This window comes from Scyliorhinus torazame, chromosome 12 (genome assembly GCF_047496885.1).
Source record: "Scyliorhinus torazame isolate Kashiwa2021f chromosome 12, sScyTor2.1, whole genome shotgun sequence".
Lineage (NCBI taxonomy): Eukaryota > Metazoa > Chordata > Chondrichthyes > Carcharhiniformes > Scyliorhinidae > Scyliorhinus > Scyliorhinus torazame.
Window position 1 is genome coordinate 19,781,489 of NC_092718.1, and position 17,196 is coordinate 19,798,684.

The 17,196-nt window shown below is 51.4% G+C and overlaps 1 protein-coding gene across 4 annotated transcripts in view; it reads left to right on the forward strand.

Annotated features, from left to right (window-relative positions):
• Positions 1–17,196, forward strand: part of LOC140387417 (synaptic vesicle glycoprotein 2B-like) — a 297,753-nt gene that overhangs the window by 210,263 nt on the left and 70,294 nt on the right. For all 4 annotated transcript variants that reach the window (XM_072470504.1, XM_072470503.1, XM_072470501.1 and 1 more), the window contains exon 2: positions 2,390–3,241. In XM_072470504.1, the coding sequence (XP_072326605.1) occupies positions 2,704–3,241 (538 nt within the window). In that variant the 5' untranslated portion in view covers positions 2,390–2,703. The remainder of the gene's footprint in view (positions 1–2,389; positions 3,242–17,196) is intronic.

Genomic DNA, 17,196 nt, shown 5'->3' on the forward strand with positions numbered 1-17,196 from the left:
ATGAAGATTATCAGGCCCTGGAGATTTGTCTGCCTTCAATCCCATTATTTTACCCCAAACTAGTTCCTTACTAGTATGAATTTCCTTCAGCTCCTCACTAAAACTTGTGTTTCTCAAAACTTCCGGTACATAATTCATGTCTTCCTTTGTGAAGACAGAAACTAAGTACAAATTTAGTTCCTCAGCCATTTCTTTGTTCCCTGTTATGAATTCCCCTGTTTATCACTGTCAATCTTTTTCTTTTTATATACCTATAGAAGCTTTTATAGACAGTTTTTATGTTCTCCGCTAGTCAACTTTCAAATTGTATTTTCCTCTTCTTAATCAATGCCTTCGTCTACCTTTGCTAAATTTTAAACTGTTCCCAATCTTCAGGTCAATTGCTTTTTCTTGCTAATTTGTATGTCTCTTCTTTGAGTCTAATACTATCTCTAATTTCCCTTGTAAGCCATGGTTTGACCACAGTTCCCGTTCTACTCTTGCGCCAAATAGGATTAAACAACTTTTGGAATTCACCTATTCGTTTCTCAAATGTCTGCCATTGCCTGTCCCCTGCCCTTCCTTTCAGTAATGTTTCCCAGTCCGTCATAGCCAGCTCATGCCTCATACCATCATAGTTACTTTTATTGAGGTACAGGACCCTGGTCTCAGAATCAGCTACCTCACTATCCATCTTGATAAAGAATTCTACCATATTATGGTCACTCATCCCCAAGGGTTCTCTCACAACTAGATTGCCAACTGATCCTTTCTCATTGCACAACACCCAGTCCAAGATGGCCTGTTCCCTTGTTGGTTCCTCAACACATTGGTCCAGGATACCATCTCGTACACACTCCAGAAATCCCTCCTCTATTGTACTGTGACTAATATGAGCCACCCAATCTATATGCAGATTAAAGTCACCCATAATCACAGATGTTCCATTATCATACATTATCACATATTCCCAACATTACCACTGCAGTTTGGTGGTCTGTGTACCACCCCTCCAAATGTATTCTGCCCCTTGATATTTCTTAACTCGACCCAGAGGGATTCCATATCATCTCTACTAATATCTATCCTCAGTGCTCTTTCATTACACTTACCCCTTGAGTTGTATTTTACATGCCCCAACCAGGTGCACACTGGTCAGGAGAGGGCACCTAAAAGATGGAAGTTGCCCTCCCCTCCACCTTCCTGCCCACCCCCAAACTCATCTCCATAATACGGAAGGTGGGCGACTGCCAAAATTGGCAGCCCACCCACCACATTCAAGTACATAATCAAGGGTCAAGTAGATTTGTTATCAAGCCAGCTGATCCCGATAATACATTGCCCGTGCCATACAACATTTGGCATGGGCAGTAGGACAGGAGTGGGCAGCCTGCTTTTTAAAAAAAGATCTTCTGTGGGCAGGAAGGAAGTAGGATTCGCTACTGTCCTTTAGCTGTCCTTTAGCTGGTCCTGGGGCACCCCCATTCCCTCTCACCCCGAAGATCCAACAGCCCCCTCCCTTCCTACCCACCTGCAGCCTTAAAACCCACCCCACCCTGACCTACCCAAACCTTCCGTCTCCCAAGATCCTGGATTTACCTGCATGGGGAATCCATATGCCTCTTCCTCCCACTCCTGCAGTTCCGGGAACTGCCACTGACTCGATCTTGGCGCCGCTGAGACTGATGGCGCTGCCCTCCCATCAGATTGGCTGGCAGATCCAGAGGGCAGGACTGTTGAAGGGTCACTTGGTCCTTATCTAACCTCCCTGTGGAGTGCTATGGTTGCAGGATGGGCCAGCAGGAAATGTGGAGCCCCCCCCCTCCCCGCGCAATATCGCAATATTATCTTTTCTCCCAAAAAATGGCATCATGGTCACCATCGGCTTTTAATTCCAGAGTTTTGTGGAATTCAGGTTTACGGTGAGATTTGAACCCAGGTCCCTGGAGCATTACCTTGGGTCTCTGAAATACTAGTCCAGCGACAATACCGCTGCGCCATTGCCTCCTCCTGTGTTCCTGTTGCCTACACAACCACGGTCAGCTAACTCAAAATACAACAGGGATGGAACCCAACACTCACTTCTAATTCAGAAACCAATAAAAGCTCGAGATACAAACAATTTTCTTCAGTGAATAGGGTCCAAAAATGACCCGTTGTGTTGCAAACATATTCAGTTTCTATCCATTTAATTTAAACTTCACATTTAATGAAATAGACGTGGGGATTCCACTGGGCTTGATATATGCTTGCAGCCTCTCAGGGCTGTCAGTGTGCCAGACATTTTTTAACAACAACAGTTCAATCAGAAAAGAGATTGAAAAGGGACAGGTTGTGAAAGTAACTCATTTCATTCCAATCTACTCCTCGAGGACAGCTAAGTTTATTTTCTCTTTCTTCTTTATTGCAGAAATTTACCATTCGGACCAGTCCATGAGACACACGGAAGGGCATCCGTCACGTCAAAGCCACTGACAGAATTTGATAGCTAAGCCTTTTCCAGTGGCAAGGATTTGCCCTACAGACTTCCTGTTTACATCGGTATCTCATCAGAGACACGCAGTGGCCTCATTGTGGAGCTGAGGAACTCGGTGACAAGTGCATCCAAACAGTTTTGTGTCTTCCCTTTTTTTAACAGTAGATCAAATTGTAACGTACGCTGACAGGACTATGTCCATGTAGTTGAGCTGCAGGTCAGAAGAGGTCTAGTTTGCTGTGAGCACGATGGATGACGGATTTGGGAATAATTCAAACTTCTTCCAAGGCGCCAAGGATATTGCCTATGAGGCCAAGAGGCAAGGCAGGGTGCAAGACTCGTACACGCGGTACGAAGGCGGTGGGGAGTATGCCTCGCAAGGTGGGGGATATTACCACGGTGACGAGCCTCACGCGCAGGAAGACGCTGACAGTGATGCCACGGAAGGGCACGATGAAGAGGATGAGATCTACGAGGGGGAGTACCAGGGGATCCCACATCCCGATGACATTAAAGCCAATCGAATGGCAGCAACACAGCCCATTGCGGACGAATACAGGGACCAGGCAGATCTCATGGCTGAACGTATGAAGGACGAGGAACAGCTAGCGCATCAGTATGAGTCCATCATTGAGGAGTGCGGACATGGACGCTTCCAGTGGACACTCTTCTTCATCTTGGGATTAGCGCTGATGGCTGACGGAGTGGAAGTGTTTGTGGTGGGCTTTGTACTTCCCGTGGCTGAAAGGGACATGTGTATGTCAAATTCAAACAAAGGAATGCTGGGTAAGTGCTGCTACAATGAGACGAGTGGATGCGCTTTCCGAGCTTGGGGCTCAAACTAATAATTACACCTTTCGCCCAAAGGCTGAATTCCAAAATGAGTGTCATTCCAGATGAAGGCCAGAGATGGCAATTTTGGCATCTTGTATTTGGATACAATGCAGACATTGTCTCTATTTGCCACAGGAAACCTGCATTTGTCTCTATAAACTTATCCGCAATATTGATGTAATTAATCGTCAGCCACCAAATCAGTAACTGAACTGATGGACAATGGCATGTTTCTGTGGTGTTGCGTTATAAGAATATAGGAAGTAGGAGCAGGAGTCCACTACTCAGCGCTTCATACTTGTTCTGTTATGAAAATGAATGAAATGAAAATTACTTATTGTCATGAGTAGGCTTCAATGAAGTTACTGAGAAAAGCCCCTAGTCACCACATTCCGGCGCCTGTTCGGGGAGGCTGGTACAGGAAGTGAACCGTGCTGCTGGCCTGCCTTAAAAGCCAGCGATTTAGCCCAGTGAGCTAAACCAGCCCCAGTTATTCAGTCATATTGTTGCTGATCATCTGCCTCAGGTCCTCCTTCCTGCCCTAACCCGATAACCATTAATTCCTTTAGTATCACAATCTGTATAGATCATGGTCTTCAATATATTCAATGATTGAGCATCCATAGCCCTCTGGGGTCGAGAATTCGAAAGATTCGCAGCCTTTTGAATGAAGAAATGTCTCCATATCTCTGTCCTAAATGGCCAATTCTTCATTCTGACACTGTGACCCTTAATTTTGGACTCCCCAGCTAGGGAAACACGTGCCCAGTATCTGCCCTGTCAAGGCATCGAAGAATCATTCCCTTATTCTATGAAGTCCAATATAGTTCTAACTTTGGGGGGGGGGGGTGGGAAGAGGGGGTGGGAAGAGGGGGGGGGGGGGGGGGTGATTTTTTCACGCAGGTTTTGTTCCTTTGGTATCTGGTTGAAGCTCTTGTCTTAGATAAAGCCCCAACCTGTTTGAACTTGGGTTGGGTGTGTTTATCTTCTATTCTCTCTTTAGTCTTCCTTTCCTTAGAAAGGGCAAATTCATGCTATATTCCTTCAGCACCAACAGCCCCTAACACCACCTGACTCACGTGACCTTTCTTCATGCATCAATCTTGTGATAAATCTGTAGCTGGCAGGTTATTCAACTTTTGTGGGCCATCACGGCTGTTCCTGCCCCAATCCCACACAACGTCCACACCTACAATTCTGCAGTGGGATCGGGGACCTTGACAGGTTTAATTCCCGCTGCTGTAGCCTCAGAACACTAAGCTGAATTGAAGAGCCCCCATCTCCACCCTAGTCAAGAACAGCCAACTGAGCAGAGAGCTGGTTTCGATGCTGGATCCTTCCTGATCTATATGCTTTAGTGCCAAGTCCCATATTGCATTTGCTCACTGCCCCTTTGGGGAGGTTGGGCTGTCCAGTGTGTCCTTCGTCGTGCTTCATTTTATTTAAACTGCTGATGAAGCATTGTAACCCGACTTGTGGTGATGTGATGACATTAGCATGCACTGATGATATTAACTTGGATTTCTATCTGGGAGACATGAGGGGAAATGTTGTTTGGAGGCCAGACAGTTTCGCTGAGCAAGGGAGGAAAGGATTTAAAATGACGTAAACATCCGGACCAGGACTGCACGTCTGGGGTCTGGAGCCTCAGCGGCCTCACAGAGCACAGTCAGCCTGCTTGGGCCCTGGGGCTGTTTAGCACAGGGCTATATCGCTGGCTTTGAAAGCAGACCAAGGCAAGGCCAGCAGCACGGTTCAATTCCTGTAACAGGCGCCGGAATGTGGCGACTAGGGGCTTTTCACAGTAACTTCATTGAAGCCTACTTGTGACAATAAGCGAATTTCATTTCATTGAAACTAGGCATTCTGATATCTCGACCTCACAGTCAGCTGAAAGAGATCAAGAGGTCGGAGACCTAGGCTTGAAATTAAAATTTTGAGGGCCCCAAGCAAGTTGCCTCCTTCAGATGGCCCACTGAGGGCCCACAGGTGACCCTTCCTGCCTGCAACCAACCCTTTGGGCCATGGGCTCTCTGGCTCTGATAGCCCCGCGCACGTACCCCACCCCCCTTCCAGGCTGCCTCAGGGAGGCCACATTGGTCAAGCTATTTGCGTTGCGCTGGGTGTGAGAGAAAAGACGAAATAACATGGCCCCTCCCACTGGTGAGATATTACAGTCCCGCCAAAGTCCATGGACCTTTGAATGGCTCGCCGTGGGTGGGGGGCGAGGGGGAGCAGGAGTGGGGTTAATGGCTGTCACTGGCAAAGTGCCAACAGGCTTGAATGATCAGCCCTAAGTGGGTTATTAATTGGCTTCCCCATTCAGCAGACGGCGCCTCCACATTTGACTACACAGGGAAACTGTCCCGCCTTGGTTCCTCTCTATGCTTCCAGCACATTCCATTTCCCAGAGCCTCAACCAGGGTTTGAGAAAATCCTACCCAAAGTGTCTGGTATCAGATTAAAATTAAAAAAAAAAAAAAATTCATTTACGGGATGCGGGCGTCGCTGGTTCGGCCAACATTTATTGCCCACCTCTAGTTTCTATTCAGAAGGGGTGGTGAAGACAAGTGGTGCGGATCCGGGCGCTGGAACCCCTGAGGGGCTGTCAGACAAAATGGCTCCCCGATTCGAGAGGAGTCATTCCTGCTGACTAGATCAGCTCACCAGCAGGAAATCTCTGTATGCGCACCCTTCGGGGGGTGGGGGCGGGGGGGACGACTCCCCAAGACCAAAAAAAAACGGCAGCGTGATCCTCGGCGCTGCAGCCACCAAGAAACACCCTGCCAAACGTGTCTGAATGCGGACTTCTTGTTAGTCCGCTGAATCGTGTCCAAGATGTCATCCACATTACCTCAGCTTAAATGCAGAGGAAAACAGTTGCACAAGATGCATGAAAGTTCCCAATACCTGTTGAACATCAAAGCCAACATGTTTCAAGAAAGGTAGGAGAAAGTTGGGTCAGTAACAGAGAGAGAGTTTAGGCGGAAGTTCACCGCCCGTCGTGCCGTTCAAAGGTCCATTGACTTCGTCGGGAACGGAAAATCCCGCTGGTGGGAGGTGCCATGTTATTCCGTCTCTTCGCAGACCGAGCAGTTCGGTGGCACAGCGGTTAGCATTGCTGCCTCACAGCGCAGGGACCCGGGTTCGATTCCGGCCTTGGGTCCCTGTCTGTGTGGGGTTTGCACATTCTTTCCATGTCTGCGTGGGTTTTTTCCGGGTCCTCCGGTGCCCTCCCACAGTCCAAATATGAGCAGGTTGTTTTGTTATGCTCTTGACGTAGCATAAGCTGCTTCCTTGATGTGCACTCTGACAAAGGAAGGTTCAGACTTGGAGATAGCTTTAACACGTTTATTAATCTATTAACAATTCTCCTACTTGGATTCGACGCTACTGTTAATCCTGCTATAGCTACTCAGACTGACGAACCAGTCTGCTACAATCCACGCGGTGGGAGTGATGTTCAATCAACCCTGTGTCTGTACTCACTGAGTGTCTCCACTGGAAAGAGACTGAGCATGTGTGATGTGTCCTTTTATATGGGTTGGTGTAATGCCCTCCTGTGATAGTGTCACCTCTGTGTGTATCGTGACTGCCCATTGGTCGTGTCCTATCTTACTGACCTATTGGTTGACTGCCTGTGTGTCATGTCTCTAGTGTTCCCTCTAGTGTCTAGCTAGGTGTAGTGTATGTACATTAACCCTTTGTGTACTTACAGTGATGTATATCACCACAGGTTAGGTGGATTGGTCACGATTAATTGCCCCTCAGTGTCCAATGGTTGAGTGGGGCTACACGGATAAAATGGGGGATTGGGACTAGCTAGGGTGGCCTTTCGAAGAGTGGATGCAGACTCAATGGGCTGAATGGCCTCCTTCTGCACTGTAGGGATTCTATGATTCTACCAACTCTGATTGATTCTCAGCACAAATAGGATTAAACCTCCTTTTGGATTGATGCCTCATGATGTAGCCCTCTCAGGCTCTAAACAGTCAAAGATGTTAAATGGTTGTTTTAAACAGTAATGCAATAGGGGTACTTTGAATGGTTAACACAGTTTAAACAAGAGTGAATGCAACATTCTGCTGTTCTTGCAGGACCTCATTAAAATGATGGCCAGGAGCCCGGAATGTTCTCGACTGAGAATGATCTGTGATGTGAGCTCTCAGCTTTCTATTGATTGCGGAGTTTAATGGAAATTATCCGTTAAAGTACCATCTTCCATTTTGTGTATCGACTACCAAGCAAATAAATTTTTGGAACTGCTGTACTAAGTATCTTGCTAAATGCGGCTCATAATGAAATTGCTCCTACAGAGTGTCTCACAACCACTCAATGGTTTCACAGCAGCATTGGTCTCGAATGCTGAGGAGAGTAGTTTTTTTTCCTCCATGGGGACTGGGTGATTGTGGTTAGATTGCAGTCCTATCACCTCGAGCGTTCTGACCCAGACAATCTGGTGGGTTGAAAGCATCTCGAGACTGTCTCAATCTACTGGGTGTGGTAGTCACCACTGTGGTATTGTATATACTGCATACGAGAGTATTACGGTAAGGCCCTGTACTACAGGTACGGGGGTAGATCTCTGCCTGCTGGCTCCGCCCAGTAGGCGGAGTATAAATGTGTGTGCTCACCGAGCTGCTGCCATTTCGGCAGCAGCTGCAGGAGGCAACACATCTCTGCGTAATAAAGCCTCGATTACATTCTACTCTCGTCTCGTCGTAATTGATAGTGCATCACTGGGTATGGAACACTAAACAAAATTGCTTTTATTTAGTACTAAACTAGCAAACGTACACCCAGAAAGGCTGCAGGAAATAGTACTGACTGGATGCTCTTCTGAATTTGGGATTTGAGGTTCATCGCCGGACAGAGAGGAAGCTTTTCTCTGCGTCTGTCCTTGACCCACTTGCGAGTTGCACCAGTTCCCTACCACCCTGAAGGTTTTGTGTAAAGAGCTGAATTCACATTTAACAAAAAATCAATTCATGAACATGTGTCGCTGGCAAGTATAGCATTTGTTACCCATCCCTAATTGCCCTTGAACCTAGTGCCCTGCCGCACCATTTCAGAGGACAGTTCAGAGTCAACCACACTGCTGAGAGTCTGGAGTTACATGTAGGCCGGACAAGGTAAGGATGGTCCAACCAAGATTCTATGTGAGTTTAACATGACTTCTCTCTTCTTTAATTTTATCTCACTAGAAATAATAATCTTTATTATTGTCACAAGTAGGCTTACATTAACACTGCAATGTAGTTACTGTGAAAAGCCCCGAGTCGCCACATTCCGGCGCCTGTTCGGGTACATGGAGGGAGAATTCAGAATGTCCAGTTCACCTAACAGCACGTCTTTTGGGACTTGTGGGAGGAAACCGGAGCACCCGGAGGAAAACTCACGCAGACACGGGGAGAATGTGCAGCTCCGCACAGACAGTGGCCCAAGCCGGGAATCGAACCCGGGTCCCTGGTGCTGTGATGCAACAGTGCTAACCACTGTGCTACCGTGCCACCCAATGAACCCCAGAGCAGTGCTTGTGGGGTTTTGTATGTCCTTAATAACCTGCATCACCACATTCAATAATCTTCACGTTTGTACTCCCAAATTCCACTGCTTCTCTCCATTATTTAGTCATTTAGGACGTGATCTTCCAGCTGTTCACGCTGGCTGGATCGTCAGGTCCTGCCGAGGGCACACACCCACCGCAGGTTTCCTGGCAGCATGGGGTAGATTCGGTGCGCAGTGGGACTAGAAGGTCCCGTCACTGGCCAGTGGCGGGTAGCCTCTTGCTGCCGGGAAACATGTTGCAGAGAGGCCAGACAATCTTACCCTTGTTGTCTACAAAGAGCATGTGGCCTCCTGATTCTTCCTTCTTGCATATATTTTTTTTTTACCAGAATTTATTACCTCACGTTTATCTATTGAAGTTAATTTGCCAATTTCACACCCTATTGACTCGTAATTGGAAAGTTTGTGAGAACACAGGGCGAGGGCAGGATTGCTTGGCCTGTCAACACTCGCTTGTGCAAAGATAATTCCCACTTCCGCAAGGCGTGTGAATGGCGCGCATTGAACTGTGACTGTGCAAAGGGGAGAAAACTGACAAGGAAAAGGGGTAGTTGGTCAGTATTGGTCGAACAGCGGTTGTTAACGCCCTTGTTTAATATCCTGTCCTGATGCAACTATCGCACTGTAGATTTCCCTGTGGAGTGGAGTTGCTTTACTGTTAGTGGGTTCATTCGAAACCAGCGACATCCTGAGAGGCTAACAAAGAAAGCACACTCCCTTGAGAATATTCACAGCACAAGATGCTGGGGCACAGGGACATTTACTATGCAGCCTACTGCAGCAGCAGTACAATATAGAAAAGCGATTTAAAAATTTGCTGTGACGATCTTTGTGAAAATGATGTTCAAAATGCTGCTAGATTTGACACGCACTTTTTCCTTAAGCTTCTGCTCAAACTCATTTCCATATTGCCGAAGGTAAACTAACCATGGGGATTAATCCGGCTGAGGGGCTTTGTGGGTGAGTCCAGTTTCTAAACGAGTGCAAAGGCCCGCGGAGCTCAATATGTGCTGGGCATAATTTTCACCTGAGATTCTTTGATCTATTGAGTGAATTGCACCGGACAAACCAATTGAACCTATTTTGGACACACTGGTTTATTAGAGCGACGGAGGTGGAGGGGTGACCTGATAGAGATCTGCAAGATTATGAGGGGCCTGGATAGAGTGGATGGGAAGGCACTCTTTCCCAGGGTGGAGGGGTCAGTCACCAGGGGGCACAGGTTTAGGGTCCGGGGGCCAAAGTTTAGAGGAGATGCGCGAGGCAGGTTTTTTTATACAGAGGGTGATGAGTGCCTGGAACGCGTTGCCAGGGGAGGTCGTAGAAGCAGATACATTAACGGCGTTCAAAAGGCCGATAAATACATGGGTAGGATGGGTATAGAGGGATACGACACAGGGAAGTGCTGAGGGTTTTGGCCGAGGTTGGTATCATTTCTTTTTAAATTTAGAGTACCCAATTCATTTTTTCCAATTAAAGGGCAAGCGTGACCAATCCACCCACCCTGCACATCTTTGGGTTGTGGGGCCGAAACCCACGCAGGCACGGGGAGAATGTGCAAACTCCACACGGACAGTGACCCGGGGCCGGGATCGAACCCGCTCCTCTGCGCCGTGAGGCAGCAGTGATAACCACTGCGGCACCATGTTGCTCAAGGTTGGTATCATGACCGGTACAGGTTTGGAGGGCTGAAGGGCCTCTTCCTGTGCTGTATTGCTCTTTGTTCAGTGCATTAGGTCTACCAGTTCAAGCTGCTTGTACTGGATGTCTACCTTTTGTAACAGATGTCAGCTTGGCTCTGTTGGCCATATTCCTGGCTCTCTGGGTTCAACTTGATACACCATCAATAATAGACGACGAGTGATAAACGTAACTGAGGCTTTAATACACTAAACAGCAAGCCTCCTGCCTCTGGACCCGAAACTGGGTCTGGAGGTGGAGACTTGCCACTTTTATACAGAAGCCTAAGGGGAGGAGCCACAGGCAGAGCCAGCCTGGATAAGCCCAGGCATGTACAATACAGCACAGTGAATATAATACAATAACATGGTTTACCACATTCACCCCCTGTTTAAAAAAAGTCCGGCGGGGGTGAAGCGGTCTTCAAGGTCCAGTCTGTCGGGGGCCTTGACCTTCCGCTGTGGCCGCCTCAGTTCCGGCTGTGGTGTGGGCGCTGGTGTCGAGACCTGTGCATCCAGGAGCGTGTTGACTTCTTCTTCACCCAGATGTTGAGTCGGCAAAGGGGGGGGGGGGGGGCGGTGTATGGGCGGAGGTGGTGGTGCCTGTCCTCGGTGGGCCTGCAGGAGTCAGTTCGTGTGGGAGGTGGGCGGAGGTGGTGGAAGACGGTGTAGGGTGGGGGGGTGGTGGTGATGGTCGCCGGGAAGCCTGCAGGAGCCAAATCGCGAAGGGAGACCGTGTCCTGCCGCCCGGCCTGGTGTGCCACGTAGGCATATTGGGGGTTCCCATGGAGCAGCAGGACCTTCTCGACGAAGGGTTCGGTTTCATGGCTCCTCGCTTGCTTCCGGAGAAGGACGGGCCCCGGGACTGTCAGCCAGGGCGGAAGCGAGCCCCCGGAGGTGGACTTCCTGGGGAAGGCAAACATACGCTCATGAGGAGTCTGGTTAGTGGCCATTGTAGCGCACAAAGACTCCCGAGAGACGAATAGAGGTGAAGTCGATGAGACTTTATTAAGCGTGACTCGTTCCCCGCAGTTCAGCAACAGACTGGAGCTGCGGGGAGAATTCCTGGTTCTTATACTCCGCCTTCAGGGCGGAGCTAGAGATCAACAGCCAACCAGGACCCGGGATCTGTCAGCCAATGACATCACGGCTTCACAGTCCCACATGACCCCTAATGCATACTACCACATTCACCCCTTGTTAAAAATGAGCCCGGCGGGGTGGTGCTTCGCATGGTGGTAGGGGTTTACAAGGCTGGTCCTGGGAGGAAAAAAAACTTTTGCATGTCATTACAGTGCCCTACACTGGGCTATGTACAGGGTTTTCTGTTTTGAACTATTTACAGTATTCGTAAGAGGGAAAAGGAAAAAAACATTCTCGTTAAAGTCCACAACATTCTAGTGTTACACCGATGCCACGAGTCGGGCGGGAGGTCTGGTCGTCCTTGTTGATCGCCTCAGCCCCGGTGGTGGTGGTGCTTGTTCCAGTGTTGTCGCCTCCGGGAGCTTTACGGTTTCTGCTTCAGCTTCACTTCTGGTCGGACCTGGGAGGAGGACCGATCCTCCCGGGAAGGGGGCTGTCGCAGGGTGCGCCGGTGGCAGGGAGGGGGTGATTGGTGTCGAGGGGGTGTGTGTGTTGCCGGCGGGCGCCAGATCTCGCAGGGAGACCGTGTCCTGTCGGCCGTCGGGGTACTCCACGTAGGCGTACTGCGGGTTCGCGTGGAGGAGGTGAACCCTCTCGACCAACGGGTCCGACTTGTGCTCCCGCACATGTTTCCGGAGCAAGATGGGTCCTGGGGCCGCCAGCCAGGTCGGCAGCGACGTTCCAGAGGAGGACTTCCTGGGGAAGACAAGGAGGCGTTTGGTTAGTGGTGGTACACAGTAGCGACCGGATGGAGTGGAGGGCGTCCGGGAGGACCTCCTGCCACCGTGAAACTGGGAGATCCCTGGACCGTAGGGCCAGTAGGACGGTCTTCCAGACTGTGCCGTTCTCCCTCTCTACTTGCCCGTTCCCCCGGGGGTTGTAGCTGGTCGTCCTGCTCGAGGCTATACCCTTGCTGAGCAGGAACTGGCGCAGCTCGTCACTCATGAAGGAGGACCCCCTCTCGCTATGGACATATGCGGGGCAACCGAACAGTGTGAATATGGTGCTAAGGGCTTTAATGACTGTGGCCGCTGTCATGTCAGGGCAGGGGATGGCGAAGGGGAAACGGGAGTACTCGTCCACCACGTTCAGGAAGTATGTGTTGCGGTCGGTGGAGGGGAGGGGCCCTTTGAAATCCAGACTGAGGCGTTCAAAGGGACGGGAAGCCTTGATCAGGTGCGCACTATCCGGCCTGAAAAAATGCGGTTTGCACTCTGCGCAGATGTGGCAGTTCCTTGTGACTATACGGACCTCCTCCACGGAGTAGGGGAGGTAGCGGGACTTTATAAAATGGTAGAACCGAGTGACCCCCGGGTGGCAGAGGTCCTCGTGGAGGGTTTGGAGACGGTTAATTTGTGCGTTGGCACAAGTGCCGCGGGATAGGGCATCGGACGGCTCGTTCAGCTTTCCGGGACGGTACAAGATCTCGTAGTTGAAGGTGGAGAGCTCGATCCTCCACCTTAAGATCTTGTCATTTTTAATTTTGCCCCGCTGTGCATTATCGAACATGAAAGCTACCGACCGTTGGTCAGTGAGGAGAGTGAATCTCCTGCCGGCCAGGTAATGCCTCCAATGTCGCACAGCTTCCACTATGGCTTGGGCTTCCTTTTCCACTGAGGAGTGGCGGATTTCTGAGGCGTGGAGGGTTCGGGAGAAAAAGGCCACGGGTCTGCCCGCTTGGTTAAGGGTGGCCGCTAGAGCTACATCGGAGGCGTCGCTCTCGACCTGGACGGGGAGGGACTCGTCGATGGCGCGCATCGTGGACTTTGCGATATCCGCTTTGATGCGGCTGAAGGCCTGGCAAGCCTCTGTCGACAGAGGGAAGGTCGTGGTCTGTATTAGGGGGCGGGCCTTGTCTGCGTACTGGGGGACCCACTGGGCGTAATATGAAAAGAACCCCAGGCAGCGTTTTAGGGCTTTTGAGCAGTGAGGGAGGGGAAATTCCATGAGGGGGCGCATACGTTCGGGGTCGGGGCCTATTATCCCATTGCGCAATACATATCCCAAGATGGCTAGCCGGTTTGTGTTAAAAACGCACTTGTCCTCGTTGTATGTGAGGTTCAAGGCTTTAGCGGTCTGGAGGAATTTTTGGAGATTGGCGTCGTGGTCCTGCTGATCGTGGCCGCAGATGGTTACGTTGTCGAGATACGGGAATGTGGCCTGCAACCCGTGTTGATCAACCATTCGGTCCATCTCCCGTTGGAAGACCGAGACCCCGTTTGTGACGCGAAATGGGACCCTTAGGAAGTGGTATAATCGTCCGTCTGCCTCGAAGGCTGTGTACTTGCGGTCACTTGGGCGGATGGGGAGCTGATGGTAGGCGGACTTGAGGTCCACGGTGGAGAAGACCTTATATTGGGCAATCCGATTGACCATGTCAGATATGCGGGGGAGAGGGTACGCATCTAGCTGTGTGTACCTGTTGATGGTCTGGCTATAGTCTATGACCATCCTTTGCTTCTCCCCTGACTTTACTACTACCACCTGTGCTCTCCAGGGACTATTGCTGGCCTGGATTATGCCTTCCTTCAGTAGCCGCTGGACTTCGGACCGAATAAATGTCCGGTCCTGGGCGCTGTACCGTCTGCTCCTAGTGGCGACGGGTTTGCAATCCGGGGTGAGGTTTGCAAACAAGGATGGGGGCTCAACCTTGAGGGTTGCGAGGCCGCAGATAGTGAGTGGGGGTATTGGGCCGCCGAATTGGAAAGTTAGGCTCTGAAGATTGCACTGGAAGTCTAATCCCAGTAATGAGGGCGCGCAGAGTTGGGGAAGGACGTAGAGCCTGTAGTTTTTAAACTCCCTCCCTTGCACCGTTAGGGTCACTATGCAGAAGCCTTTGATCTGTACGGAGTGGAATCCTGCAGCTAGGGAAATCTTTTGCGCACTGGGACGGATGGTCAAAAAACAGCGTCTTACCGTGTCGGGGTGGATGAAGCTTTCTGTGCTCCCGGAGTCGACCAGGCATGGTGTCTCGTGTCCGTTGATCAGCACCGTTGTTGTCGTCGTCTGGAGCGTCCTGGGCCGTGCTTGGTCCAGCGTCATTGAGGCCAGACGTGGTCGTAGTGCTTCAGCGTCTTCCTCGAACCCCGTGGAGCCGGCGATGCTGGGGTCCATTGTTGCCGTCCAAGATGGCGGCGGGGGTGAACAAAATGGCCACCCCATGCATCGCACATGGCTGGGGGGTCACAAGATGGCGGCGGGGGTGGACAAAATGGCCGCCCCATGCGTCACGCAGGGCTGGGGGGTCCCAAGATGGCGGCGCCCCTCCCCTCGTGGTGGCCGGGACCCAAAATGGCGGCGCCTGCGGGTCGCACATGGGGCGCTGGGGGGGTTGGGGAGCGTTTGGAACGCGCAGGACTCCTTCTTCTCCGGGGACAGCGGCGACCCCCCGGGACCGGCACACAGCCGCGAAATGGCCCTTTTTCCCGCAGCTCTTGCAAATCGCTGCGCGGGCCAGGCAGCGCTGCCGGGGGTGTTTCGCCTGGCCGCAGAAATAGCAGCGGGCTCCCCCGGGACGACTTGGCGTCTGAACCGCGCAAGCCTGTGGGGGGGGGGGGGGTTTGTCGCGACGGGGGTCTACGGGGCCCAAGGGGCTGCCGCGCGGTCGGGGCCGTAGACGCGGGCGTTTCGCGCGGCCACATCTAGTGAGGCTGCAAGGGCCCGTGCCTCTGAGAGTCGTAGCGACTCTTTTTCTAAAAGTCTTTGGCGGATTTGGGGAGAGTTCATACCTGCCACAAACGCATCGCGAATTAACATGTCCGTGTGTTCAATCGCGTTTACCGGCGGGCAGCTGCAGGCCCGTCCCAAAATTAGCAGCGCGGCGTAGAATTCGTCTAGCGATTCTCCGGGACTTTGCCGTCTCGTTGCGAGTTGGTAGCGTGCGTAGATCTGGTTCACTGGGCGAACATAGATGCTCTTTAGTGCTGCGAACGCCGTCTGGAAATCCTCTGCGTCTTCTATGAGAGGGTAAATTTCCGGGCTTACCCTCGAGTGCAGGACCTGTAGTTTCTGGTCTTCTGTGACCCGGCCGGGGGCCGTTCGGAGGTAGGCTTCGAAACAAGTCTGCCAGTGTTTAAAAACTGCTGCTGAGTTCACTGCGTGGGGGCTGATCCTCAGGCATTCCGGGACGATCCTGAGCTCCATAGTCCTTTAAGCACGCTTAGTAAATTGTAGCGCACAAAGACTCCCGAGAGACGAATAGAGGTGAAGTCGATGAGGCTTTATTAAGCGTGACTCGTTCCCCGCAGTTCAGCAACAGACTGGAGCTGCGGGGAGAATTCCTGGTTCTTATACTCCGCCTTCAGGGCGGAGCTAGAGATCAACAGCCAACCAGGACCCGGGATCTGTCAGCCAATGACATCACGGCTTCACAGTCCCACATGACCCCTAATGCATACTACCACAGCCATACACAGAAGCGACCGGATGGAGTGGAGCACATCAGGGAGGACCTCCTGCCAGCGGGAGACTGGGAGACTTTTCGACCGTAGGACCAGGAGGACGGCCTTCCAGACCGTCGCGTTCTCCCTCTCCACCTGTCCATTTCCCCGGGGGTTATAGCTGGTCGTCCTGCTGGAGGCGATGCCTTTGCTGAGCAGGAACTGACGCAACTCATCGCTCATAAAGGAGGAGCCCCGATCACTGTGGATATAGGCGGGGAACCCAAACAGGATGAAAAAGCTGTGCAGGGCCTTGATAACGGAGGCAGAGGTCATGTCAGAGCAGGGGATGGTGAAGGGGAATCTGGAGTACTCGTCAATGATGTTGAGGAAGTACACGTTACGGTCAGTGAAGGGGAGGGGCCTTTTGAAGTCCATGCTGAGGTTCTCAAAAGGGCGGGAGGCCTTTACCAGATGTGCTCTGTCTGGCCGATAGAAGTGCGGTTTGCACTCCGTGCAGACCTCGCAGTCTCTGGTCATGGACCTGGCCTCCTCGATGGAGTAGGGCAGGTTGCAAGCCTTGATAAAATGGAAAAAGCGGGTGACCCCCGGGTGACAGAGGTCGTTGTGGAGGGTACTGAGTCTACTTGTGCGCTGGCACATGTACCGCGGGATAGGGCATCTGGGGGCTCTTTGAGCTTCCCGGGTCGATACAAGATATCGTAGTTGTACGTGGAGAGCTCGATCCTCCACCTCAGAATCTTGTCATTCTTAATCTTGCCCCACTGGGTGTTATTGAACATGAAGGCAACCGACCGTTGGTCAGTGAGGAGAGTGAATCGCCTGCCGGCCAGGTAATGCCTCCAATGTCTCACAGCTTCAACGATAGCTTGGGCCTCCTTTTCGACGGATGAGTGTCGAATTTCGGAGGCATGAAGGGTGCGGGAAAAAAATGCCACGGCTCTGCCTGCCTGGTTTAGAGTGGCGGCAAGGGCGACGTCTGAAGCTTCACTTTCTACTTGGAAAGACAGTGACTCGTCCACTGCGTGCATCCCGGCTTTGATGCGGGCGAAAGCATGTTGCGCCTCGGCTGCAAGGGGGAATTGGGTGGACTGAATGAGTGGGCGGGCCTTGTCCA